The sequence below is a fragment of the Pleurodeles waltl genome, chromosome 8, assembly GCF_031143425.1.
Source record: "Pleurodeles waltl isolate 20211129_DDA chromosome 8, aPleWal1.hap1.20221129, whole genome shotgun sequence".
Taxonomy (NCBI): domain Eukaryota; kingdom Metazoa; phylum Chordata; class Amphibia; order Caudata; family Salamandridae; genus Pleurodeles; species Pleurodeles waltl.
The window spans coordinates 527,190,607-527,217,648 of NC_090447.1; the positions used below are offsets into that span (position 1 = coordinate 527,190,607).

Consider the following 27,042-nt stretch of genomic DNA (forward strand, 5'->3'; position numbering starts at 1 on the left):
GGACCCCTATCTGATATAATGACCTGAGGTAATCCATGAAGTCGAAAGATTTCTTGTGTAAAGATTTGACCTAAGTCTCTTGCCGTTGGCAACTTTCTTAAGGCCGTGAAGTGCGCCATCTTAGTGAAGGAGTCCATAGTTACCATTATAACGTGATTTCCATTCGAAGAGGGTAAGGAGCACATAAAATCTGTGGAGATGGTGTGCCATGGTCCTGGAGGAACTGGTATTGGGCGAAGTAAACCTACTGGTTTAGTACGGGGTGTCTTAGATTGAGCACAGATAGGACAGGATGATACATATTCTTCCGTATCTGTCTTGAGAGTTGGCCACCAGAAGGAGCGAAGCAGAAGTTCTTGAGTAGCTTTCATTCCTCGATGACCTGCGATGGGGGAGTCATGGCACATACGTAAGGCTTCGGTCTGTACTACTTTAGTGGGTAAAAACAGGGCCTTATCATGATAGTAATATTCTTGATCTCTATGAAGTTGCGGCCGCAACTTATTCAGCTCTGTCTCTTCTAGACGGGCATATTCGGACTTGACTTGGTCTAGAAAAGTCTGTACTACTCCAATGATCTTGTTATTATCAAATAGGTTCTGTACAGTAGAATCGCTGCACTCAGGGTAACGTCGGGACAAGGCATCCGCCAGGATGTTCTGAGAACCAGGGATGTAAGTGATATAGAAGTCGTATTGGCTGAAAAAGAAAGCCCATCGAGCCTGCCGGCTATTTTGACACTGAAAGTTTCTTAAGCACTGTAGATTTCTGTGGTCTGTCCGGGCTTCAAAAGGTTCTTTTGAGCCCATCAAAAAGTGTCTCCATTCTGTGCAAGTGGTTTTTAAGGCGAGTAATTCACGTTCTAACACGGAATAGTTCCGCTCAGAATCAGATAAAATGTGTGACAGGTAGAATACAGGGTGTTCTAAATCATCATTGTCTTGTCTTTGCAATAAGGCAGCCCCAATGGCTCTTTCTGAGGCGTCTGTGACAACAATGAATTGTTTGCTGGTGTCTGGGTGTCGTAGAATAGGGGCTTGAATAAAGGCTTTCTTTAAATCCTGAAAGGCTGACTCTGCGTCTTGTGTCCAACAAAAGCCCTTCTTTAGATGTTCTTTTTTAAGGGTCTGAGTAATGTAGCTGGTTCTCTGGGCAAAGTATGCTATGAATTGTCAATAGAAGTTGGCTAATCCCAAAAAACACTGAGTCTCCTTGATAGAAGAAGGAGATGGCCAATTCAATATAGCTTGCACCTTGTCTGAATCCATGGCGACTCCAGTTTGGTTTATGCAATACCCCAAGTATTTTACTTCGACTGATCAAACTCGCACTTTTCAGGTTTGCAGAATAAATGGTGTTGTCGGAGTCTCTCTAAAACTTGGCGAAAATGCTTAGTGTGTTCCTCTGGATGAACAGAAAAGATTAAAATGTAGTCGAGATACACCACTACTGTTTGTTGTAAAAGATCAGAAAAGATAGAATCCATGAACCTTTGAAAAATGGAAGGGGCATTGGTGAGTCCGAATGGCATTACTCTATATTCATAGTGACCAAAGGGTGTTCTAAAAGCGGTTTTCCACTCATCACCCTCTTTAATTCTTAGAAGATGGGAGGCTCCTCGAAGATCCAGCTTGGTGAATCTCTTTGCCCCTCTGACTGCTTCTAGGATGTCCTTTATGAGGGGTAGTGGGTACCGATCTTTAATAGTGATCTTGTTTAATCCTCTGAAATCAATACAGGGACGCAAATCTTTAGTTTTCTTAGGCACAAAGAAGAGAGGAGCCCCCGCAGGTGAAGAAGAGGGAGCAATCAACCCGCTTTGTAGGTTCTCATCAAGGTATTCCTTAAGAATCTGCTTCTCCGGTTCTGTGAGAGAGTACATTCGCCCGAAAGGAACCACTGTATCTGGTTCTAAAGGGATGGCGCTATCGTATTTTCTATGGGGTGGCAGTTCAGGTTTTTCTGGCTTCTGGAATACATCGGCATATTCCTGATAATGCCTGGGAACTCCCTGCAGGACGTTAATAGAGCATCCCACCTTAGGGGGTGCTGCTAAAAGACCTTTTGGGGACCAATAATCCCCTGCGAGATAGCAGTGGTGTTGGCAAAAGTGAGAGGATAAGGAAATAGTTCTTGTTTCCCAGTTGATGTAAGGGTTGTGCCGTGTGAGCCATGGAATCCCCAGGATCATGACATGGTGTGGTGATGAAATTAAATCAAACAAAAGATTTTCTTGGTGTTTCCCAAACTGTAGACAGAAGGTAGGGGTGGTATATTGTACGGGTCCTGAGGCTAAGAGTGATCCATCCACAGTGTGTACTTGTTCTGGTACTTCCTTAGGTATTTGTACTATCTGTCGTTCTTTTGCCCATGCTTCATCTAAATAGATGCCACTGGCTACGCAGTCCAATAAGGCCAAGGTTCTTTCTTCCCGGCCATCAGTTAAATGAAGGATAACTGGTAAAAGAAAAAGAGCAGTTCCTTCCTCCCTGGAAGAACAAATGGAAGGTATTTCACGATATCCCGTCCTCACCCTTCTCACTGAGGACGGGAGTTGGCGTTTCCCAAGGGCTTGGTTGGGCGAATGGGGCAGGTGAGAAATAAGGTGACCAGCTGCACCACAATATAGACAAAGCCCCTTCCTTCGCCTATGTTCTCTTTCACTAGCTGATAAAGGTCCTCGAGCCATGTCAATTTGCATTGGTTCTTCCTCGGTATTCCCCTTAGGTTCAGGACGGACTTCCTCGGTACGATGAGAGAAGGTGCGAGTCGTCACTCAGTGAGATGGCAAACGACTCTTCTTTTTCTCCATTCTGCGTTCGTTCAACCGATATTCTATTGTTAGAGTCTGATCCATCAATCCTTTAAGGTTCTCTATTCTAGCAGAGTGCACCAATTCGTCCTTAATGTCCTCTCTGAGACCTCTACGGAACAGTGTCACCAAGGTACGTTCCACCCAGGATGTTTCTGCTGCTAATTGTCTGAATCGGGTGATGTATTGTAATACATCTTGATTCCCTTGTTGGATTTCGCAAAGAGCTTCTTCTGCTGACGCCTCGAGTCCAGGGCGTTCAAACATCTCTTTAAAAGTAGTGATAAAGGTGGAATAATTAGACAGGCAAGGATCATTTCTTGTCACTAAAGGAGTGGCCCAAGCCAATGCTGGCCCCGATAAGGCGCTAATCAAATACCCCACCTTGGTTTTGTCTTGTACAAATTGCGAGGGGCGAAAGGCAAAATAAACCGTCAAGGCATCCAGGAATTCCTTTAATTTGTTGGGATCTCCGGAGAAACGGGGTGTAGTGGCAGCTACTGAGGGTACATCTGTGGTCCTGGATGCAAAGGCTTGTCGATAGACGGTATTTTCAGTACGTAGCTGTTGGAGTTCTTGAGCCTGCTGTTGTATCGTCATAAGCAGGGTCTGGTTCGAAGGTTTCGTATTTGCCACTGGATTGTCCATGGTTCCGGACTGCAACTGGATTTTTTGGCGTTGCAATCTGTCACGGTTTTCAATGGGCTTACCGTCGAAGTTGAGAAGAGTTGGGGAACGGCCCTGGTTCCGTCAGGTTCTGCTCTGGCCGAGGTAGGGGCGACCCCTTCCGGTAGCCACGGTGCTGTTTGACAATAGCAAGCCACTACAGTCCGTGCCCTCCAGAAGGAGTCCCAGAGGAAAAACCCCAGTAGGGTAAAAAACCTCCAACAGTAACTCCCTGAAAAGGAAGGAGGACACCAAGGCGTTAGAGCTGAAGATCCGGAGTGCAGGAAGACTGGAAAACGAAGACAGGTCAGGAAACACTGGATTCACAGGAAGAAACCAGTCAGAGCGTGACTACCACCAAGGAGTGTTGCAACGCAATGAACAAGCAGCTGACTTCCCCTTATATACCTCTAGACAGGAAGTAGGAAACAGGAAGTAGAAACACAACCATCTTGAATTGGGAAAAAAAAGAGTATAATAGTGAATCAGGTACATGCGTCCAAACAAAGAAAAATAATGCATGCTGGGAAGAGAGGAAGTGGGTAGCATGCTGGGAAAGGGAAAAGGTCTGCATAAAAGCACCATCATGTGCAAATATCCGGCTTTTGCCTGTGCATGCTGGTAAGTGCCCAAAGTACATGCTGTCAAAAATGTAAAGCGCACTAATGCGCTGTGTGCGGCAGGATCTAGACCAAACTCGAGGTCTTTCTCCCGCCGCGTTTGTCTTTCCTGGAAAGACAAAAGAAGGGGGCGCGGCGAGTGCTGCGACCCCCGGACGAACTTGCGGCTTTCCCCGCGACCCGCACGCAAGCCGCGGCTTCCCTCCCGCGGTCCGCATGCCGGCCACGACAGCTAGGTGACCAATCTCCCTTCCTGGGCTATTTAGGGTCTCCTTCTTGGATGGGTCCTCAGATTCGACATGCAAGATTCCTGCAGGCCTGCTCTGCATCATTTACTTCATCTTCTGACCACTGGGACTGCACCTGGACCCTCAAGGAACTGACAATCTGCAACTTCAGCGACGACTCCACTCTGCAATATTGTTTCTCCGGCTCCTTCCAGCAACTGCAACATTTCCCTGGCTGTACATCCCCTGAGGGTGGCGAGTCTTCAGCCTGCACAAAAGGTAAGAAGGAATCTCTCTTGGAGTGAAGGAGTCACTCTCCTGCATCTGCAGGCACCTGCTGCAATGACGACAAGCTGCGTGGATCTGCTCTCCTCTGGAACTGTGTGGGATCCTGCATCACGGGTGGTGGTCTGGAGTTGTCCCCTTGGCCCTCTCTACTAGCTGTCCAACTCGGGAGACGGTAAGCCCTCGTCTCTCCTTGCAAGATATTACACAAGTGCTCTGCGACTCTTACAGCTACCAAGGCTTGTTTTCTCCTCCTCCAAGGGATCTTCAGGCTCCATGTAGCACTGGCCGCGGAACTCTTTCCTGCAAAGCACAGTCTCCTGCCTGCTGCTCCAGCGACATGGGATTCCTCTTCAGGTGTGCTGTGTGGGCCTCACTGAGACTGCTGTGCCTGCTGCCCGTGGGTAGCCTGTGGGGGCTGAGTCTTCTTCCTGTGGCTTTCCTGACTGCTGAGGGTCACCCCGGATTCCACTCCTTGGGCGAGTCCCATCGGCCTTGCTGGTCCTCTTTAGCCTTGCAAAACTTATATTCCGTCTCTTGCATTTGCCTAGGCTTGTTGGTGGTTTTCCAGCTCCACTGACCAACTGCATCTCGACCACTGACGTGGGACACCACTTGCATCACTCCTGGGACTTCTCTTCATCTCCAGTGCTGCACTGCTGGCCTTCTTCGTCCACCGTCGACCTAGTCCTGCATCCACAGAACGGTGGGTAGTGGCTTGTGCCACAACCGGACACTCCAACATGAATTGAAGTTGGTCCCTTTCCTTTGCAGGTCCTCTTCTATCAGGATCCACCTTTGGGTTCTTCCAGTCTTGGATCTTGCATAATCCTTTTCCAAAAATTCTCCTGTTGGTTTTGAGGAAAACCAGATTCTTATCTCTCTTCTATTGGTTGCTGGGTGTCACTCTGGTACTCACCTCCTGGGGTTCCTAGTTCCTCCAGCTCCCTTCCACTGATTCCACATCCTTGGAGGGGGCTGCCTTTCAAAATCCACTTTTTTTAGTATATGGTTTGGCCCTCCCCTAGGGCCCTCACTGTTTACCCATACTTTTGCCAATGCTTATTGCTTTCTATGCTCTTTACTGATTACCTACTTCCAGCTGGGGGATTGCCTATTGAGTATTCTAGTATTTGTGTTACTATAATAAAGTACCTTTAATGTTTTAACACTGTGTCGTTCTTTCATGTGTGATAGTGCTGTGTGACTATAGTGGTATTGCATAAGCTTTGCATGTCTCCTAGATAAGTCTTGGCTGCTTATCCACAGCTACCGCTAGAAAGCCTTGGCTTCCTAGACACTGCCTACACTTCACTAATAGGGGATACCTGGGCCTGGTATAGGGTGATAACAACATAGGTGTCCACCACACACCAGGCTAAATTCCTTCATGTACCTATCAAGATTGCTATTCATTTCAATGTCAATAATATGTCATTATCAGACTGGATTAGGGGACCCATTGGGATGTTATGAGGCTGTGGTGTGTATTCTGGGGGAAGGAAAGTGGGGTGAACACATTACTCTGGTCTCCATATGTCTTCCTCCTAGACTTCAGGCAGATACATTAAGTAGGTTGGGCTCTGTAGTACGACAAACCTGAGATGGCGAACTACTCATGCGGAATATGAACTTGACAATGCATGATGGGATGGACTGATTATTTAACTTTGCAACAGCAATGGGCATGGTTGATATTCGCAGGGGAAGGCTCAGACTGGAAGGGAGGCGCCATGGTTAACTTCTTTGAGGAAAACATTTGATTGGTTCAATCAGAAATCACAATATGAGAGACAAACAAAACCATAATTAGTGGTCAGGCAACAGCCAGTGCAATCAGGAAAAAGAAAGCTTTTACACAAGCAGAAATGGACACTGGGAAATAACTCCCGGTATAAAAATTCATAGCGATTGAGAGGGGAGAGAGGGGGAGGAATAAGAGGGAGGAGGAGGAAAGGAGGGAGAAGGATGGAGCGAGAGGAAGTAGGAGAGGGACGGTGTGAGAGGGAGGACGAGGGAGAAGGAGAGGAAACGCTTTAGCCCCACAAAAAAGATTATACAAAGTAGGTAACAAGGCAAAAGTGAAAAGTGGATTGGGGAGTTTGATACAGTAGATGGGATATCTGTTTGTGTGAATTCTGAGATTACCCAGACCTTAAAACATACTTAAGCATACAATATGTAGCACAGACCGATGTATAGAGTATGCATATATGCTAGGTTTTGTGGCAGAATTGACAATCCCGAAGCTATCGGTAGGAGACAGGGAAGATAGGGAGTTTGCAGTGGAGGAAGTAGCTGAGGCCGTATCCTAAATATAAAGTGGGAAAGTCCATGGTCATAACTGCCTACCAACAGAGTTTTCAAACATTTGTCAGGGAAGCTGACAGACCATTTGTTGTTAATGCAAGAAGAGGCCAGGATGAAAAGATGCCTAACATATGATATGCAGATGGCTAGGATTACACCTGAAACACAAAGATGGTAAACTGAAACATGACAGAACCTCAAATAGACAAATCTCACTAATGAATAGTGAGATTAAAATTCTTAGTAAAATGTTGGCCAGTAATGGTTTATGACCGTGACTGAAATTATCTATCCTGATCAGTTTGGATTTAAGCTAAAAAGAAGCATTTGACGTAAACTGAGGCATACTGGGTGTGTGGAACACAGATGGACATTCACAGAGCGAACAGTAGTTCTTTCCTTGATAGCACACAAAGCCTTTGACTCAGTTGGCGGCCTTACATTTTTGCTATTCTTGACAGATTAGGATAAGGCCCACACTTCCTGCCAGCTGTTGCTATATACTAAAACCTTGGCTAGGGTCAAGGTGAACGGTGACGTCGGCCCCTTCTGACCTACAGTTCAATGTTGGTTGGATTTTCGCATTAGGTATTTGTAATACAAAATCAATACAAATATTTTTTTTAAAATACATGTCACTAAGAATCAGATTATTCTTTAAGGTCGAGCGCGTAAACGCTCTACCCTGCTGTAATCTCTCTGTGGGCTTTTAATCACGCCCACCCCACCCCCATCAGTTTTGTTTGTTCGTGGACTTGCCTTTTAAAAATCGCTTGATTTCATTTGTGAAAGGCATGCCTACGTCATTCCTTTTCCGGTGTTTAGCCCTCCTCGAGTGCACCGGTCAACTACTGAAAACATACGAGGCTCCGTGTTTTCCTTATGGCTTCTGGACTACTTTTTTTTATTTATTTCCTAAGCAGTGCGATATCGCAGGGCAGTAGTCGAGCGCCTTGAATGACATTGACCAGTTACATGCATAATAGCACATTTGCCGATACGTCTGACAACGAACTAACTTCTGTTTCCTTTTGTGAATTCCTTTATGCTCGTGGCATGGCGCTTTAAATTGGCTCGCTTATGTAAAACTGTATTACTTTTCATTTTCAAATTATGTGGCAATAAAAGTCCGGAGGGGGCTTTACAACACTAATAGCTCCAAGTCGAGCAAAGGCAAGACCCATTACATTGCAAATGCTTGTTTTATTATGTAGGGTTTATTTACACACTTCAGTGTGACACTTAACACCTGTTAGCATTACCTAGTTTAATTGGTCTCAATTTAGTGACTTCAAAAGGTTGGAAGTGCGAGTTGGCCATGCTGGGATTTGAACTCATGACAAGCAGATCCCAGAGGAAGTTAGAGGTAAGTTTTAACTTTCTGGGCTATTTTGAGTGTTTTTGGTGTCTGGTTCATGCCAAAAATGCTATTTGGTTGTTTATGAGATAACTTCATTCTTGCAAATAAGCGCTGCACAATGCTAATCATGTTCACTACTTCTCAGAGGAAGGGCCACTCAACCCTACCAAAACCTGTCCATGGTTTGGCCGATTATTGCAAGTGAAATCTTGTCACACTAGGCTCGTTACCATAAGGCCATTGCTATAAACATTAATTAATAATAGGAAAAGGATCTGGTTTAAGTGAGGTATATGTCACAAGCAAATAAACTGCTGCTCCTCCCTCATCACAACTCTATCATGCAGGCTATTATCCATCAAAATAAGTAGGTAAGCACTGAATTTGAGTTTAGACAAAACATTGGATGGTGCAATTTGCATAGCTCCGAGTCTTTTGCTCATTTAAAAAAATTTTGCAAAGTTCCACCTCTGGGATATCCACCATGTTTAAAATCATTTTAAGTAGCTGAGTTCGGTGTCTTTAGCCTTGTAAAATACATTCGACTAGTTATCAGGAACAGAAGCATGCCCTTTTTCAAGTTAGAATTATTTTCAGATTTGTTAACAAACATTCAGGTGATAATGGTGATTTATGTTTCTAAAAGACAGAGCATAATAGTCATCCATAAATGCTTTTTCAGCAGCAACACTTGTTTCTAAAACAGAGGCAGGTCGTTTTCAGAATGCCAGTTAATGAGTGATCCCGTGTTATGGCACAGCAAAGTAAAGTACTAATGCGGTTATTTACACCATCAATTATGTTGTTTTCTTGGATATTCCAGGCGGGATGGATAATCATGGAGAAGGCAATACAGGCTTTAAATGTGATCTGTTCAGCTAAACAAACCTCTTCAGATTTTTTTAGTTTAAAAATAGACTTATTCCACGTCTTCCAATTCTCTGTTACCCACAAACTCCGAGGTTATTGAAACTTTAATAAGGTGGGAACAAGTGCCATAACATGGGGCAGAGGTACCATGGGCGATATCATAAGGTGCAGGCTTAGCTTTGGCACATCGTGGGGGACAGCCTGGAGATCGGCATCCACTGTTAGTACATGCACAGCCACTCAGAAACTGGAGTCCATGCAGAATCTTCTAGCTGGAGAAAGAGTCAATCAAACCCAATTCAGGAAAGAAAAGTTGGAAAGATATGAGAGTTGGTGGGACTACGAAGACAATCTCCCGAGAAAAAAGGCATGACCATGCTAAAAAGGGGGTGAACCCAGACCACCTCTTTGTGCAAGTAAGCGTGTGTGAGAGAGAGTGTGTGCGTGCGTTTTTTTTGTTTGTTTTCTGGTTGTTGAAAGACAAAGATTATCTCACAATTCCAAATTATTAAAGTCTGGATGGAGACGTCTACCTTATGACTGGGGAATGGGTGTGTCTGCATAGGCCAACATGAATGGCTGCAAGCATACTGACATCCAGGAAACGTACTGTACATTTTTGCCATTCACTTATGACATTTTACAAAAAAGAAAAGACTGTACAGTTCTTTTTTTCTGTAGTGCTCTCTTACTTCTCTTCTTTTCAAGCTAGACTGTCTTTTGAGGCATTGCAAGTAGCTGCTTGCCATCTAGTAGCAAGAGTTTTAAGCGGAAGAGTTTTTTATTTATAACAAATGCACACATCACCGATCAGGAGTTCCTAAAAAATCATCTGAGAAGGTACTTTTTCAACAATGTTCTCATTGACTTCGAATTTTCTGAGATCTTCCTCAAAGTCTGTTCAGCAGAATCAAAACCTTCTCCAAGGAAGCAATAAAAGATTCCAGAAAATTCTAAAGTCACATAGTTCTACTTCTGTTAATTAATGTAGCCCAATAAGTGGGTGTTATATTATTTCTGGATATTTATGATATCACTCTGTTTTAGTTTGTGGAGACCTTTCAAGTAATGGCTCTGACCAAGTTGATGAAAGCATTGCAGATGGGAGATTTGATGAGTTTGGTAGGTGATAAGATACTTACTTTTCCACTTTCAGTAAGAAAACAGCATGAGCAACACCTGAGAATTGCAACTTGCTGGAACAGGGCATGGTTCTATAAATGCTTACTTGTTATTCTAAATGCTACTTGAAGTGTAGTCATCTTGTTCAATGCATCACATATTAATACCGACATTTAGACTACTTCCTTGTCAGAGCAGCCTCTGGCCAACAGACTTTCAGAACTTCACTCTGTGTGCAATACTCTACATACAGAACCTTGGGCCTGAAGTACAACCTTTTGTTTTACTCCTCGCAATTAGTGATCTGTTTGCAAATCGCAAATTGCGAGTCGCAACAACAAAATGTACAACAGTGTGAAACACACTGTTTGCGATTCGCAAATGGGTCCCAAGGGACCTGCCTCGTGAATAGTCATAAGGCAGGTGGCATTTTGCGACTCATTTGGGAATGGCCGCACTCACAGGGATAGTAGCCTGCTGGGCTCAGCAGACCACCATCTTTGTGACTGCTTTTTAATAAAGGAGCTTTTTTCTTTCTTTTTTTTTTTTTTTTAAATTCAGCCCGTTTTCCTCAAAGGAAAACGGGATGCATTTCAAAAAGAAAAGTGAAAGTCTGTGGAACCACTGCCTGCTCTGGAAAAATATTTTTGCATGCATTCACAAAGAGGAAGAGGTCCTGTGGGGACACCTCCCAATTTGCGAATGGGTTAGCATCAATTTGAAATTGGTGTTGACTATGATTGTATTGCGACCGCATTCACAGTCACTAAAAAATCATACATACCGCCGTGACTCGGGCGAGTCGCAATCCCTATTTTGCAAGTCGGTAACTGCGTACTGACTTGCAAAATATGATTGTTACATCGTACCTGGCCATTTTGCGGTCACAAACTGCAATTTTCGGCTTTTGCGACTGCAAACAGACATCATACATCGAACCCTTAGTGTTGAAAATCTAATAACTGCCACCCAAGAAAGTAATCAAATTATATAAAGGCAGTACCCACTCAATGTGATGTCAGCTTCACCCACTATGTAGTACTCCACACAGGCCAAATTATAAAAAATATAGAGGTGATGTTTCATGATCAGAAAAATCATTACCAAATAAATTAATAGAGCCCCAGAAGGCGGGGAAGAAGAAAACTGGAAAGTGACCAGCATCAATATTTGTATACAAAAGAAAAACCATTACCCAAGTTAATTTAGGGCCTGATTTAGAGTTTGGCAGATGGGGTTACTCTGTCACAAACGTGACGGATATATCCGGTTATCCATGTTACGACCCCATTATATCCAATGGGAATTGTAATACGGCGGATGGGATATCGGTCACGTTTGTGATGGAGTATTCCATCCACCAAACTCTAAATCAGGCCCTTCTTCTTCCAATGGATAGCTCTTGCACCAGATTCCTCATCTTAAATGAGCCCCATAACTGTTTCCCACAAGGTGAAGGGTATAAACTGTCTGGTAGGTAACTTCTAAAAATATAACTTTTTCAGAACTGTCTTATGCATTTGAACATCACTGCTTGCATCAAACATTAAGAGAACAATATTGTGTGAGCTTAAAAATAGAAGAGCAGGTAGAATCATATGTAAAGCCCAAAGGTATGAGCTATCTGCCACTTTTAAAGGAACCTTAGCACTTGTCCCGTCAGAAATTTGTTGTGCTGCTTTGAAATCAATATAAACAACAAATGCCATACAAAGAATACAGTGAACAAGTAAACATCAATTCCTGAAGCACAATTCTAATAGCTGAACCAAACTTGAAATCAGCTATTTCACTTCTTGCGTCACGACCAATGCCCCCATAAGGTCTGACATAGGAATATCATTGTGTGCCATTGACAAAGTCAAGGCTAAAATGGAGTACTCTTACATAAGTGTAAAAACGTTCATGGGGTGATCCCACAAAAAAGCCTCAACTATAGTCTAGCGAACTATTGCCTGATCTTAAGTCTCTGCAAAGCTTAGCCAGTTTGGGCTAAATAATCACTACTCCAGGTCATGGTTGAAGTTAAACTGGCCTGATGACATTCACACAATAGTTGTCGGACTTTGAACTGCATTTACATATTTCCTTTATTTACTATTTGAATGTACATTGACACACGATCTAGATGACACTAAAGGTAAAAGGGCAGATCTGAATTGGAATATAAGGTCCTATAAGAATCATTTAATGTAAAGGGTTTCTCAGATATTCATGTCCTCAATATGTAATGTTTCACATAAACTGGTGCACTTGAAAAAAAAGCAAAAGCTGTGAGATAGGTTTGGGTCCTATTAAAGACCCTGCCTGGAAGGCAGCTCTAAGCTGCCCAAAAGATTAAGGGTCTGACAGAGTTTAGTGGATGGAATAAAGGCAGTCAAGGTTGGGAAGGACTGTATGTCTACCACTCTGCCTTTACTCCCCCAGCCCTGCAGTGAACTGTATGGATTTGTATCAACCGCAGTCACAGCTGTTCATTAAAAGCTACTTAAATGTTTGGTGTGCGTCCTTTATTGGTGATGGACGCTTACAACATACTTTTTAAAGTTTTTACTTTTCCAAAAACAAACTCCCAGGGAGTCAAAGCCATAGAAGTGTTCTCCCACTGTGTGGGCATCATTTCCTTATATATTTTTTCTGTCCCTCACTGACATTAAGTGGCAGACCATATCAGGCAGTCAACGGAAGGTTTACATTAACAGAGTAAATTTCACTCCATCAGTGTAAACCTAGCAGTCTGCCCAACTCAAAACTGGGCAGACAGACTGAGACTTTGATGTACTCCTTTGCAATGGAGTAACATGTCCGTCAAACTTGAAGTGGGTTCCAAAATTTAGGTTCAGAATGGAACACTATAAGATAACACATAGAATACATTACACATAGCCACAAATAAAGAAGTTTGGTAGGGCAGAAAACTACTTATGACTTACTGTAGGTATAGGTACATTCTATCACACATTATGGTCAGGCCCGAGGCTTCCCTCGTCCTGGCAGGAAACATTAAATAATATGGAGATAGTATCTGCATTCCCTGACCCCCTACATGAGGTATCTACGCTTCTAGGAATTTGGAAGACCTTTCTCCCTTCAAGTGTCTTAGAATATTGTACAGCCTGGTGTTACTAATCACTCACAGGGATATCGCTATACTCTGGGGGAGCCAAGAGATACTGGTGGCAGGACTCTGGTGCTCTAACATCGATTAGAGTATGCAATGGAAAGGTTGTTCTATAATGTAAGGGGCCGCCCTAGCAAATTTCAAAACTATGGGGCAATGGATCCCCCATTATGGCTTGGCGTCCTAGGGGAAGTATGAGGTATGAATTCACTAAGTCTAGATATGTGATGCGAGGCATGGCTCCCTGCCTCCCTGATGTTAAACCCAAATACATATTGCCTCCTGTACGTTGTTTACAAGATTTGTTTTACTGGCAATGCAACCCTTCCATGGGGTTGTCGCTGAACAACTAAACCATTGCTGATCCATTTTCGTTTGTTCAATGAATAGAAAAAAATCATGGTGTGGTAAGAATAACTTATGAAAAACGTTCCAAGTTTTCAGTTTAAAAAAATGAATGCAGGTGCTGTTAATGTAGCTGCCATCTGGGTGTGGTTAATCAAAGGAATAAACTGGAGTTTGATTTTTATGTAGCATACAGTGAAGTGGAAAGGTCACATTTTGATATTTGTGATTTCTCATTTAAACTGACCAAAGAATTGTAACATTTTCAAGAGAAACATAAGTAACTCCCATAAATAAATGTTATAGGCAAATAAGCAGTCCCAAGCCCACAAAAGATCATGAATGGAAAATGCATTCTTGAATTAGCTTTTGTTTTACAACCGCTGATTCTCAATAAAGAGAAATATATTAATTACCTGGAGTAAACGTCACTTGATGATCACACATGTTGGAGCTCTTAAATGAAGAAATACCATCAATAACTCCTGGAAGGTCGAATACAGTTACTTTTAGATGTGGGTACACATGCGCTAGTTTATATGCCAAAGTTCCTGTACAACCTGAAATGAAGAAAATATATCAATTGAAATGCAAAATGGTCCATATTGCATGTAAATCATCTTTGAAGTGAACTGTTGCTGTCGTTCTGAAAATTGTTTTAGTGAAACAAAAGAGTAAAGTTTCTTAGTACAGCAAAAACAAATTACTTATTTGAAACCATGAATCCGGGGCATTTTTTGGTCTATGCAGATTATAATTCTTTCATCCAATAACACTACTGACATGAGGAGGCTCCTTGTATAAAGTAAATGCATTGCTAATTCACTGCTTTATGATAGATACCCCATTACAATGATGGGTCAAAACACTGATGTAGCAACAACAGAGATTGCAACAACAGCAAATAAAACTACATTGATGTAGGTATGTACAATAAACTGAATTTAGAGTATTTTAGTTAAGGGTAATGAGTAAATCAATATTAGTGGTTAAAATGTAATTATACCATATGTGATTTTTAATTATATAAGGGTAAAGATTAGGTTTGTGGTAATGATAATTAAATTGCATGTATTTTAATTTACAATAAATAAAGGTCAAGGTTATGGTTAGGATAAAAGGAGATAAGATTGGTAATAGGATTAGGTTAGGGATATTAAATACATTATTTGAAGTAATGTAGGAACAGAGTGAGTATTAAGAACATGATTAAGGTAAAGATTAGTATTTGATTGAGAGCTAGTTTGATATGTTGGTTAGCATAATGATAAGTATATTTAAATCAATTAAGGTTTTAACGTTAGGTTAGTATTTAGGTTTGGTTAAGGATGATATTGAAATGCAATTTAAATCAATCAGATGTTAGAGTACTAGGGAAAAGATAATTTAAATATAATTTTGATTTAATTTAAAAGATTTGATGGTCAGGGCCTAATGATAATGAGTTAAGTGAATTCAAATAAAGGGTTACGGCTAGTGTTAGAGTTAGGTTAAGGGAATTGAATTGAATAACATTTACTATAGCCTTAGAACCCGCCGTAGCGGGCTCTACCGGCTATTAAAGGCCCGCTCCCCGCGTTAAATGCCCGAGCCGAAGGCGAGGGCATTTAACAAGGGAGAGGGACTTTAATAGCCGGTAGAGCCCGCTACGGCGGGTTCTAAGGCTATTAGAACATTCTGCCACTCAGGGCAGAATGTTCTATTATCCCCTCGGGCTCCGTGAGGCTTTGCTCACAGCTGTTGCTGTGAACAAAGCGAACATTGGAATGTTGGCGCTGCGGGCTTTTACCGGCCTGTAAAAGCCTGCAGCACTCCAATGTTTTCAATGGAGCTACCAACATTCCAATGTTCTAATTTACATTAGGTAAGGATTGGTGTTACAGTTAAGATTAGGTAATTTAACAATTATAAATCAAGGCAGGTCTAGATTTGGGGTAGTTGGCTAGGGTATTGGTGAAATATGTTAAAAGTTACCTAAACAATGCAGTTTCTGGTGGTGGAGGGGCATGAAGATTGGTGCACTTCTATGTGGAGAAGCAAGGTAATAACATACATTAATTCCCAAAATTCGATCATTGTGTTTACTCACTTGTCTCACAAATTCAAGTACCCACTTGTAACCATTTCAATAAAGCTTTTACACTCTACTGCTGTAGGAGGCCTAGGTTAATAAAAGATAATTCACCAAACTAAGGTACCCACCTCATCCAAACAATTTACTCTATTCTTGTGATTTCTATGAAGGAGTTTACAAAGAGAGTATAACACAGAGACAAAACAGTTTGTTTAAGAGCTGACAGGTGCACAGCACTTTAGAAAGGAAAATTAATGTATTTATTTTCTTTACATTTGTGTCCCATTCCTATTTATGACAATCAAACTGTATAAGAGGTTACTAATTAAAAAGTAAACAGGCAGGACAATTAACACAGTTTTCAGGCTCTGTCAGAACAAAGTTTATCACAGGAATTGGTATTTAGAAATAAAAAAAAAGTGTCTCAAAAGAGGAAAGTGCCTGTACTAGTTAACTATCCAAAGCTTTCATGGGTCATTGAAATCCTAATACACACAACAGCTACATAACCACACACGTGCAACATAATACTGTAAATCACAATCAAGCTGAATTAAATATACTATTGGATGCTCCTGAGAACAATGGACGAGCTAAAGTCTTGGAGATATACGCATACACCTTTGTCACTGGTTCATCTCTGTACTTTAAAGTGTACTGAAGCTTTCACAATTTTAAAAGAACACCACAATACTACAACACCTCAGAGTAGAAGTAAAATAACTAGCACATACTGTTGGATCCTTGTATAATGGTTTCATCATCATAAAACTTTATTTTGGCATCCAGTGCCATAAAAGTCACATAGCACCACAATAAATAATAAATTAAAGTTCATAATTTTTTTGTGGCTAAAATAAATAACAAAAATAATAATGCACTAAATGCAGTACAATAAAGAGGAATATGGCAAAACACAGTTCCGAGGTACAGTATTGGGGCAGAAATATACATGTAAGACTGCAGGGACCTAGAACTAGGCAGTCTTAGTTAATTTCTTTCTAGTGCGCTACATTCCTCCGAGAAATTTGGCAACAGCAATGGCAAAGGGCAGACTGGAGTCCGATTTTAAAATTCTCATGGCTGCAGCGTGATCTCGGTCCCAAGCCGTTTGCAGGTTGGCGTGAGCCATTTCCTTCGTAGAGGACCGTAGGATGGGCATGTAAAGAGGACATGGGCAGTTGACGTCTGGTGCAGGTTGCAGCAGGGGCATAACTTGTTGCTAGGGGCCTTATTCTGCCATCTGATGGTAAAGGTTTTGAGAGGGAGGGAACCAAATCTGAATTGCATATAGAGCTTCTTATTGGTCGGGTCTAGAATGCTGTCTAGGTAAGGTTCTAACAACCAGGTAGGCTTGAAATTCAGAAACTCACTAGTTAGTCACCCTAATGGGAGCGAGCAAGATGTAGACTGGGTTACCCGCTCCCTCCCAGTAGCAGGACTTCACTCTTTCTTTGTTCGGTGGTGGCCCTGTGTCTGAAGAGTTCCATGAGTCTCCCATCCCAATGGCAATCAATGCTGACTTAACTGAATGGATCCACCGGATCTTATTGGAGGTGTCCAAAGAACAAACTTCCCTAAACACGGTGGCATAGGAAGAAAGTTCGGGAGTTGCCATGATTCTCCTCCAAAACAACAGCGGTCTAAGACTGACTATGGCAGATAGTGGTTTACGGGCCAGATCTAAGTGCAAAGGAAGAAGCAGGGTACTCGGGGTAGGATGTGAGCTTTCTCATGAACATGTTCTCAATACGGGTGAGCTCCTTTAGATCCTCAAAGCCCCAAAGTTCGGCCCGTAAAGTGCTGCACTAACAGACTTCATGTTATAAATCTGGGGAGCAGCAGCTATTGGTTGTGTAGCTGATGCATGGTGCTACCTTAAAAGGACGCCAACTTGCTGGCTGAATTTTAATGATGTGGAGTTGATATGGGCTTTCCAGGACATCGAGTCTGATAGTTTGATCCCCAGGTATTCGAAGGTGTTAACTAGGTCTAATTTAGACCCACCTAGGGAGAGGTTCTCCCTACATGACCTGTGAGGGTTAATGACCATGAACGTGGTTTTAGAGGTTTTTATTTCTAAACTTCTCTTGGAGCAGAAATCATCAAATTGATTCAGCGAGGATTGGAGGCCCATCAGGGTTTTGGATACTATCAGGGTGTCATTTGCGAACAAAAGTGTTGCCTAAGGCTGGTGCGCCAGAGGGCTGCAAGGTGAGGTGTTTGATGACCTGATTCAAATAAAGGGAGAAGAGAGTAGGAGCTAGTACACAGCCCTGCAGAACACCCCTGACTACTTTGATCGGATCGGTGAGATCGCCCTGGTTCCCCCAGCGTATTTTTGCATGGTTGGCCTTGTGTAGTCGAATTTTTGTGATCAGGAGCACTGGGGGCATACCCATCTCATTGAGGACCTCCCAGAGTTTACCTCTGGGGACCAGATCGAATGCAGATTTAAGGTCTATGAAGGCTACGTAGAGACTCCCCTTCCCTATCATTACAACCTTCCAATACAAAAGCAGAAACCTGAACACCTGATCTATGGTGCTTATTTTGGACCTGAAGCCAGGCCGGAATGGTGATAGGATGTAATTCTCAGAAGTCCAAACTTGGATTTTCAATAGTAGGGCACGACAGAATACCTTTCACACTGTAACAATAAGTCTTATGGGCCTATAGTTGGCAGGTAGGGACCTATCGCCTTTCTTGTAAATGGGTATTACCTCGGCACCACTCCCGTACTCAGGAATGGGGGCTCCCCTAACAATTGCATTGGATAAGAGAAGGATGTACTCATCCCATTTGTCAGTGTTATGAAGAAAAAGGTCACCAGGAATGCCACTGGGGCCAGCTGCTTTCAGTCGAACTATGTTGTTTATTGCATCTCGGATAGCTCCCAAGTTGAATAAACCACCCCGTGGGTGGTATTTGGCTGGGGTGGAAGTAAAGGGACAGGGATGGTTTTGAGTTGGCTTTCGACATTATAGAGAGAGTTGAAGTGTTGGAACCAGTCTGAGGGCAGGATATTGTTGGCAATTGTAGGGACTCCCTTTTGGTTTCTTTTACCATAAGCCAAAAGGATCTGGAATCCCTGCGTTCACATGCAACCTTCAAGAGTCTCCATCTTTCCTCCTCCCAGTCCTTCCTGGCCTTGTTCTGCATCTGCTTGTGCAGGTTCCGCAGAGTCCTAACTCGGGCTACATCCGTTTGTTTGATTGCACTTAGATTTTTTCATACCGTCCGGAAGTCTCGATTGTACCAGTTATCTCCCTCATGGGGAGGAGCACTACGGTGCTGTGGGCAGCTGGCAAAGATAATAGCTGTTCCAATCTTATAAAAAACTCGATGTGTACACTGATTAGAGAGGAACAGTTTCCCACATCTTTTCCCATCGTGGATATCAATGCTACGCAATATGTCAGGTCTGAATCGATGGAAGAGAGAATGTTGTGTCAAAGGATCACCTTGCTCCAGCTAAGTCGCCGTCTGCTGTTCTCAGCCTGGACCACCTTGGCTAATTTGGCAGTGGTTGTTGTAATGGGCACCCTACCCCACAGTGGCTCTAAACTAAGACAGAGTGGATTGTGGTCACTGTCCATTTGGGTCCGGACTACCATGTCATCTACCAAGTGCCAGTATCTAAGGTCCATTAATATACAGTTGATGCGGCTCTTCCCCTGTGTGCCAGTGAATGTGTGGGCGGCATGCTTGTCAGATTTGGTTCTTCCATTTACAGCCCTCAGGCCTTAGCCGAGGGTCAAGGCATTTAGTTGCAGGGCGGCCAAGTGCCACTTCTTGATTGGGGAGGAGCTCCAGCCTAGGTATGTGCCATATGTTATCTTCTTCCCTGAAATCGACCATGTGATCCAGACCGAGAGGTCCGAAGGTGGCATTGAAGTCCCCTGCTACAATGAAGGCATGTTTGGAGGGTCTTTCCCCCAATTGGGTCTCTCGAGACTGCAAGGTGACGGAGTGGTTGGGCCTCCTTGTCCCCCTGGCATAGATGTTGAAATGGTCGATGACAGTGGACCCAGTTCCCTTGAGACTGATACCAAGAATGTCGGGCTGTCAGTGGGCATCAGTTTCACTATGCACTGTAGTGGGATTTTCACCCATATTAGGAGGCCCCCCGATGGACGAACCGCCTTGCTGGAACGGCGGTTATGTGGTAGGTTGCATAACCAGGTTTGTGGGCAGGTTCGATTAGCCAGGTCTCCTGAAAGATACATATGTCGTAGTGGTCGATAAAGGTGTTCCAGTGAGGCAACAGGAGTTTGGATTTGATACCTGCCACATTCCAGGAGACAATCTTTCCTTTCCAACCGGTGGACATGGCGTTGGATGATGGGTTCGAGTTTACCTGGAGATCTAGGGTGGCTGGTGCAACAACACTGAGGGAAGCGGTGGGGACCATCCTAGTTCTCTGATCGGGGATGTCTGCTGGATGGCTGATGGTGCAGAGACAATTGTTAGAGATTGTGCTGCTATCAGGTCTATCGTAGGCAGCCTGCGTCTCGGGCTCTGTTGGTCAATCTATCTTGGAACAGACAGTGGCATGATCTAAAGCCCCTTGGAGGTAGCACACAAAATGAGGTGGGTGAATCGAGTTTGAACTGTATAGTGTACCCGTCCGAGGGGTTAGTATAATGGTTTATTAATTAGTGCTTTGCATATCTAAGTTCTAAGGTTATGAGCTCTATAACATAACATTGTTTATGGTTTTTTTTTTAAAGTGTACTCCCATCCGTAGATATGGATTTTTCCACACCAAACCTGCATATTTGAATTAAAGTAATTATCTCTGAAGGGACCCAAGTTTACTGCAATGCAGGGCTGCATGTGTTCCAAACACAAGGTGGAGGTAGGAGGGTGTATATGAATAACTTCAGAAGTGTTTGCTATAATCGCTGGAACATGGTTTCTGATGTGTTCCAAGCGTGTGATGGAGGAGGAGGAGAACATACTAAAATCTATGCTTAATGCTCATATTGGTGCAGTGTCCTAGCTACTATCAGTCAACCAATGGAACACCCATCACCCAACTACATGAGAGCTGTCAGAATACTATCTGAACCTAGCACACCAGGTGAGATATTCCATGCTTACTGGAAGTCCACCCACTAACAGGTGCTTGGTTCCACAGAACGGAAGAAAGCTTCTCTGTCTGCCCACTGGTTACTGATTGCCTGCTGTGCAAAGCGTCTGTTTCGCAGAGTGGCAGAGCCCACCTGCCCTCAAAACAGTGCAAAGCTATCTTACCTGCCTAATGTTAGAGACAGTGCAACTGTGACAGTGCTACTTTTTCTTTAGCTACTGGTGTTTTTCTCTGGTTGGGTATAAGGACCACTGCTTGCAATACATTTTCACTTTGTTCTTGTACTACTAACATCACATGGTATTGAGGATAACCATGACACCTGATCTGGAATGCCATTAGGTTGTTTGTCTAGAGATTGGAGAAGCAAGTGATTATCCAATCTGTTTTGTTGACCTAGTCAAGGCATACTGAGTATTCTGAGGTGTACTTCAGTTTGCACTCAAAATGTATTTGGACATGTGGACATGAATAATGTGACTCTTTCCTGTTTTCCTGTCACAGCCAGGGGAACTTATACTGGGCTGAGGGAAGTAAAACAAAGTTTTTTTTTAAACTACGCACCTGTCTGCAGTGCTAATTGCAGTGCTGAAAGAAAAAAACAGCCTTTTGACACATGCCTAGGTGCTGAAAGGCAAGAGATGTTAGGCAGTTAGCTTGCTCTTGGCCTGGTGGAGAGTCCGGAGCGCAATGAATTTGAGATAGTAGTAGAGAAGCTTGATGAACACTGTCTCCCAAGAGTCAGAACCATACTGGAAAGGTTCCACTTTGGCAGCAAGAAAGAAAAGGAAGATGAAACTGTGTAAGAGTACATTACTGTGTTGAAAAGGCTTGCAACCTCATGCAAGTCTACAGAACAACTGAATAACAGATTTATTTGAGACCAATTTGTTCTGCATTGCGTATCAGACAAGATGGGGGGATTGGGACTAAATGATGAGCCTCCCTTATGTGATGTAATAGCCACCACAACATATGTGGAAGTATATGATTTTCTGCCTGGAAGACCTGATGAGTGATGTGGGGGAAAATGTGGATGTTTGCATGATTGAGACAAATGCTGGGGTCAAAGCTGTCTTCCCGATTCAAAGAGAATTGTTTCTGATGTGATATTCCAGGTCACATGGCTAATACTAAAGAAGGAGATCTGCAACAAATGTAGCAAAAGGGGCCATTTTCTTAAGTTTTGTAGGAATGGGAGCAAATAGGGAGAGCGTGTTAAGAAAGTGAGGGAGAGTGTCAAGGCAATCAGTCAGGCAAAGGAAAGATTGATAATGTGATGCTGAACGTAAAAATAGATTTAAGCTCTTGTTTAAGCATTAACTGATTGCAGGTGTATCAGAAGCACTTTGAGGGAAAGGTGATCGTTATGAGAATGGACATTAAATCTAGATGTTATAGAGGGCATTTGATAAGGATGATTAGATATTTCCATACTCTCATTGAGAACAAAGTGTGTTTTATTGAGGGGAATATATATGTTGCCATAAAAGGTGACAACATACTTAGCTGGCTTCATCATAAAATCCTAGGGAATTCCCTGAATCATAGAGCAGGACATCAGGTGTTTGCACATCACCTGTCTGAAGGATGTGAGGATTTCATACTAATGTATTTTGCCCCAGTTTGAGGTTTTTAAAGAACTACTTGCACAAAAACAAAATTAATCAAGCATTGGCAAGGCCAATAGGTGTCACCTATGGGCAAGCTACAAACATTGCCAATCAGACAGAGATGCACAACTGGTGAGATAGTCGCAGAGACAGTAAAAATAATGGCCCCAGAGAGACAGTAAAAATAACGGCCTTTATAGTGGTTGGCAGGACAGGAATAAGCAACACAGATGGAGTAGTAGGGGAAGAAGCCACACGGACAAGGGTGGGAAGGGCAAAAGCCACATGAAGGGATAGGAGGGGCAGAAGAAAAAGGAAGGGGTGGGAGGGGCAGAAGCAACATGAAGGGGTAGGAAGGGAAGTAGCAAAACAGGCAGAGGATGGGAGGAGAAGAATTCAAAAGGACGAGGGTGGGAGGAGAAGAAGCAAGAAAAAAAAAAAATAGTATCTCAATCATAGCGCCAGCAGCTGAAGGATCATAGTCAAGATGGATCAATCAGTACTTGGTCAACGCTCCAGCCGAAAGAGAAGAAAGTGAAGCCATCTGGCTCCACCCAATGAGAAGACAAGAAATGAGGGTGACAAAGAAGCCCACAAATGGTAAACAATGGGAGGGTTCCAAACACAAAATGACCTAGTGCTCAACAATGACATTGTAGGGCATGGGCATTAGGACAAAACAAATGTGTGACCTCGAGCAGGGAAAGATGCCCAGTATATATAATGTATGGGCAATAAACAACTTAAAATGTAAAGCCTACCCTGTCTTGGGATAGCTTTTATCCTGGTGTTATATTAAAGGCTGTTTGTTCTTTTGAAGACTGGACTATATCCATTACTGTCTGAAAGTTCTGTCCTCTACATTCTGCTGATCTGGTTGGAATTCTGGTGCACCATTCAACCCTGGATGTGTTACTGGACCACAGCTAGAGCAGCGGCTGTATTGTGATCCTTCTGGGCCTTTCCCATTATTAGACATAAACACATCCTTTAATAGCTCATTGTTGTATTCAGGTGCTAAGCTACTTCCAGCGAGACAATAATAATGTGTTTTAAAATGACTGCACAGAAAAATAATCCTGCCACAGAAGGTGGCACAGAATGCCTCATAATTTGCCTTTCATGACATAATGTAGTCAACCACGTTGCATTATTTTAGGCTCCAATGCTACACAGTTTCAGTGTTTTCAGCTGTAAACTAATGCTCGCAGCCTGTCGTTGATAACTGAAGGGCACATCGACATGCAAATTTTATGTCCATTCTAAAATGTATGCTCCATATATCCTGCCACAATATTATTATTGTTGTTTTTATTGGTATTCTCAGCAGAAAACAGTAAATGTGGTACACAAGACAACTACAGGTTGCAGAACAGGACAAAGAGGGTACAACAGGGTCTACAATGATGTGTTCATCCTATAAGACAATGGATCTACAGTGTGTTTCTAGGTTCCCTAGTCTTGCCTTGTCACAGGCTGTGATGCAAATACCCAGAAGATCCCACTATATCTTGTTTTTTTCTTAGAAACAGTCACACCCACAACATTAAGCGCTATAAAAGAAATGGACATTTACAGTTGAGGGAAACAAAGGGCTGATCCCGCACAATGCAGATCTCCTAAGGTCCAATGAAAATTCACCCAAAGTTTCACACGTAATTTGGCAGGAAGCACCACACACAACCAACTAAACTGCAATTAGGAAGCCTTTAAAAAAAATATATATATATATATTCTCCCTAAAACAATTAATTAAATGTTTTATAATTTCTACATTGTTTCTAATCTCTTGATTTTAGCCTCTTGATATGTCTAAATCCAGATTCTAGGTAAGCATTGGCCTTCTATGAAGGACATCCATGCACCCAACACACAGTCGGACTTGTTATGTCTGGAATGAACTGGGGGAACCCAACACATAGTCCGACTTCCAGTAATGTCTGGAAGGAACTGAGGGGAAAATGTAACTTTCACTGAAGTTTGAAGCCTAGACTTTTTCCACAAGACTTGACTCTAGTGATTGCTAAAGAAAAGAAAGTATGTGTAAACATACATTTTTTTTTTTACAATAAGTCCGTCTCAACGCTAACTTCCAATCTTCAATAAAAAACAAGCAGGGAAGTGGTTAGGGTTATGGGCAAGCATGAATCACAAGTGGGGGTGGCAACAACATGGAGAAGGGGTTGCTGGGAGGGGGAAGAAACAGTATCTAAAGAATCAATCTTTTCTTGGTCCTTGTCCCGGAGAAGAAACAGGAAGGGATGCCTGGCCTGTGCTGTCCAAGTAGGAGGCAAAGAAGAATGACACTGAAGCCAAATGAATGGTAAGTGATGGGAAGGCTCCAAGCCCTTTTTGTAAACAAGTGTCTTGCATGTGTGCGCTTGTGCATGCTGCTGATGCAGGCTTGACCGTAAAAAGGAGCTAGACCTGTAGTAGCTAAGGTTAGAAGAATGCCTTTGAAGGTCAAAAGCCTGTGGACAATGAGTTAACATGGTTATGTGATTTGGGAATCATGATGCTGGTAGAGGCGACTGAGTGGTTAGCCCCAGTGCAATTAGCACACAGGGCTAGCAAGGAAATTAGATTATGTTTCGACCTTAGGGATTCTAACAGAGAAGATGTGGTGGACAAATTTCCTCTCCCAAACTTGATGAACATTCTTGTGACTGTGTCAGATGGCAGTTCTTCTTCACACTGTACCTGGCATGGGTGTATCATCAGATTAAACACCATGACACCTCACAGGACATTAAAGCAATCATCTCTTCCATAGGGTGTTATAAATTCCTCAGTAAGCTGTTGGGCTTGTCTCAGCAGCATCAGTTTTTCAAACAGTGATGCACAATTTGTTGGGTGATCTGATAGGAGTAATAAGCTTCCAGGACGAGGTGGTGGTTTATGGCAAAACATGGGAGGAGAACCACTATAGGTGCAACAGGTTCTGGACTGTTTAGATGAAGAAGACTTTAAAGGTTGAGACATGCAGGTTGTTAGTGAGGAAATTATGTATTTGGTTCATTCTATTTCCATTAAGAGTTTGAGATTTAAAAAGGTGTTAGTGGATACCATTTGCAACCTGAAAACACAAAGCTACGATGAAGAAGTCCTGACTTTTTTTGAAATGGTTAAATTTTATAGTCGGTTTGTTCCCAACACCTCAGCTAAAACAGTTGCTTGAAAGAGGTAAGTAAAAAGAGGGTGGGGTTGTTGTGGAAAGATGAGTACACTGTAGAGTTCAGGTCTGAGCCTGACATGGGTAATCTTGTTCCGGTTAGGCAGACTACTGTGGAACAGACGCCAGAGGGAAAGGATTAGGTACTGCCCTACTACAGACACACAGTGAGTATGGGAGTATAATAACATGTGCATTGAGGGTTTTGAAAGACCCTGAACTTAATCACTCAGTCATTTAGAAAAAAAGCCTCAGCTTTTAACTGGAGAGTAAAGAAATTGTGAAGTTTTTTGTGGGGCACATTTTTACTGTGAGATCTGACCACAAATCCTTAAGAAACAATGTGGTCTTGTGTCTGACCACTTTTTCATGTGGGTTGCGGAGCTTCAGTAGTATACTTTTGTTCCACAGTTCCTTCTGTGTGTGACTTACTGTGCCACTGACTTCCTTTCCAGGATGATGGCAGCTATCGCCTCTGCATTTATGGGCACAGTGGAAAAGGAGGTGTAGGAGGAATAGAGCGTCTGTGTTAAAGCTGTGTTGGAGGGTGAATGGAGAAGTAAAATGAAAGATAAGGTTCACATCCAACAACATTAATGCTACCATAATGGGTATTTCAGTGAAAGGTACAAGTCTGTTCTGCAATGTCTCTAACAAGATAGTTACCACCTGTAAAAAAGAACCAATACCTTTGGTCTGGAGGAAAATTCAAAACACCAGCTCTTACCAGCATGTTTGGAGAAAGTCCCAAGTGGACCAAACACAGAAGGGAATGGATATTACAGAAACATGACAAAAATTCTATTGCAATAAAGACTTGAATGCAATGGAACCCTAGAGATATTTGGTTAGATTCTAAGAGGCTAGAGCACAAGTATCATATTAAAATGTCTGTGTATGGGACTTTGAATGAATGAATGAGCGATACAGTATTTGTAGAGTGTGCTAATGCCCAAGGGCATCCTGGCACTAGAACATGTCTGCCCAAAAAAGTTCCCAGTTTAGAATGTTGCAGAAAATTTGTGCTTTTAGTGAAAAACAAGATCGTTAGGGAGGTAGCAGAGGTCTACAGTGAGACTATTCAAAAGAGTAGTGCCCATATGAGAAAACTATTTGCTCCTACTATCCAGATATGGATTTTAGACACAGTCAGGAAAGCAAGGGAGGGATGATCTCAATGCATAATAAGTGGTATAAGGTAAACTCCGTGATTTTAGTTGAATGGGATTAGTGTCAGCCATTGCCTTATGGGCAATGCTTAGTGACTTGAGGATAATCTGTTCAGTGATGTGGAGTCAGTGGAATTTTTGTAGGTGGGCCTTGACAGAAGTTTGCATTTGAAAATTTAGG

The 27,042-nt window shown here is 42.7% G+C and overlaps 1 protein-coding gene across 2 annotated transcripts in view; it reads right to left on the bottom strand.

Moving 5' to 3' along the window:
* Positions 1-27,042, bottom strand: part of ASMTL (acetylserotonin O-methyltransferase like) — a 291,907-nt gene that overhangs the window by 30,230 nt on the left and 234,635 nt on the right. For both annotated transcript variants that reach the window (XM_069204555.1, XM_069204554.1), the window contains exon 12: positions 14,155-14,298. In XM_069204555.1, the coding sequence (XP_069060656.1) occupies positions 14,155-14,298 (144 nt within the window). The remainder of the gene's footprint in view (positions 1-14,154; positions 14,299-27,042) is intronic.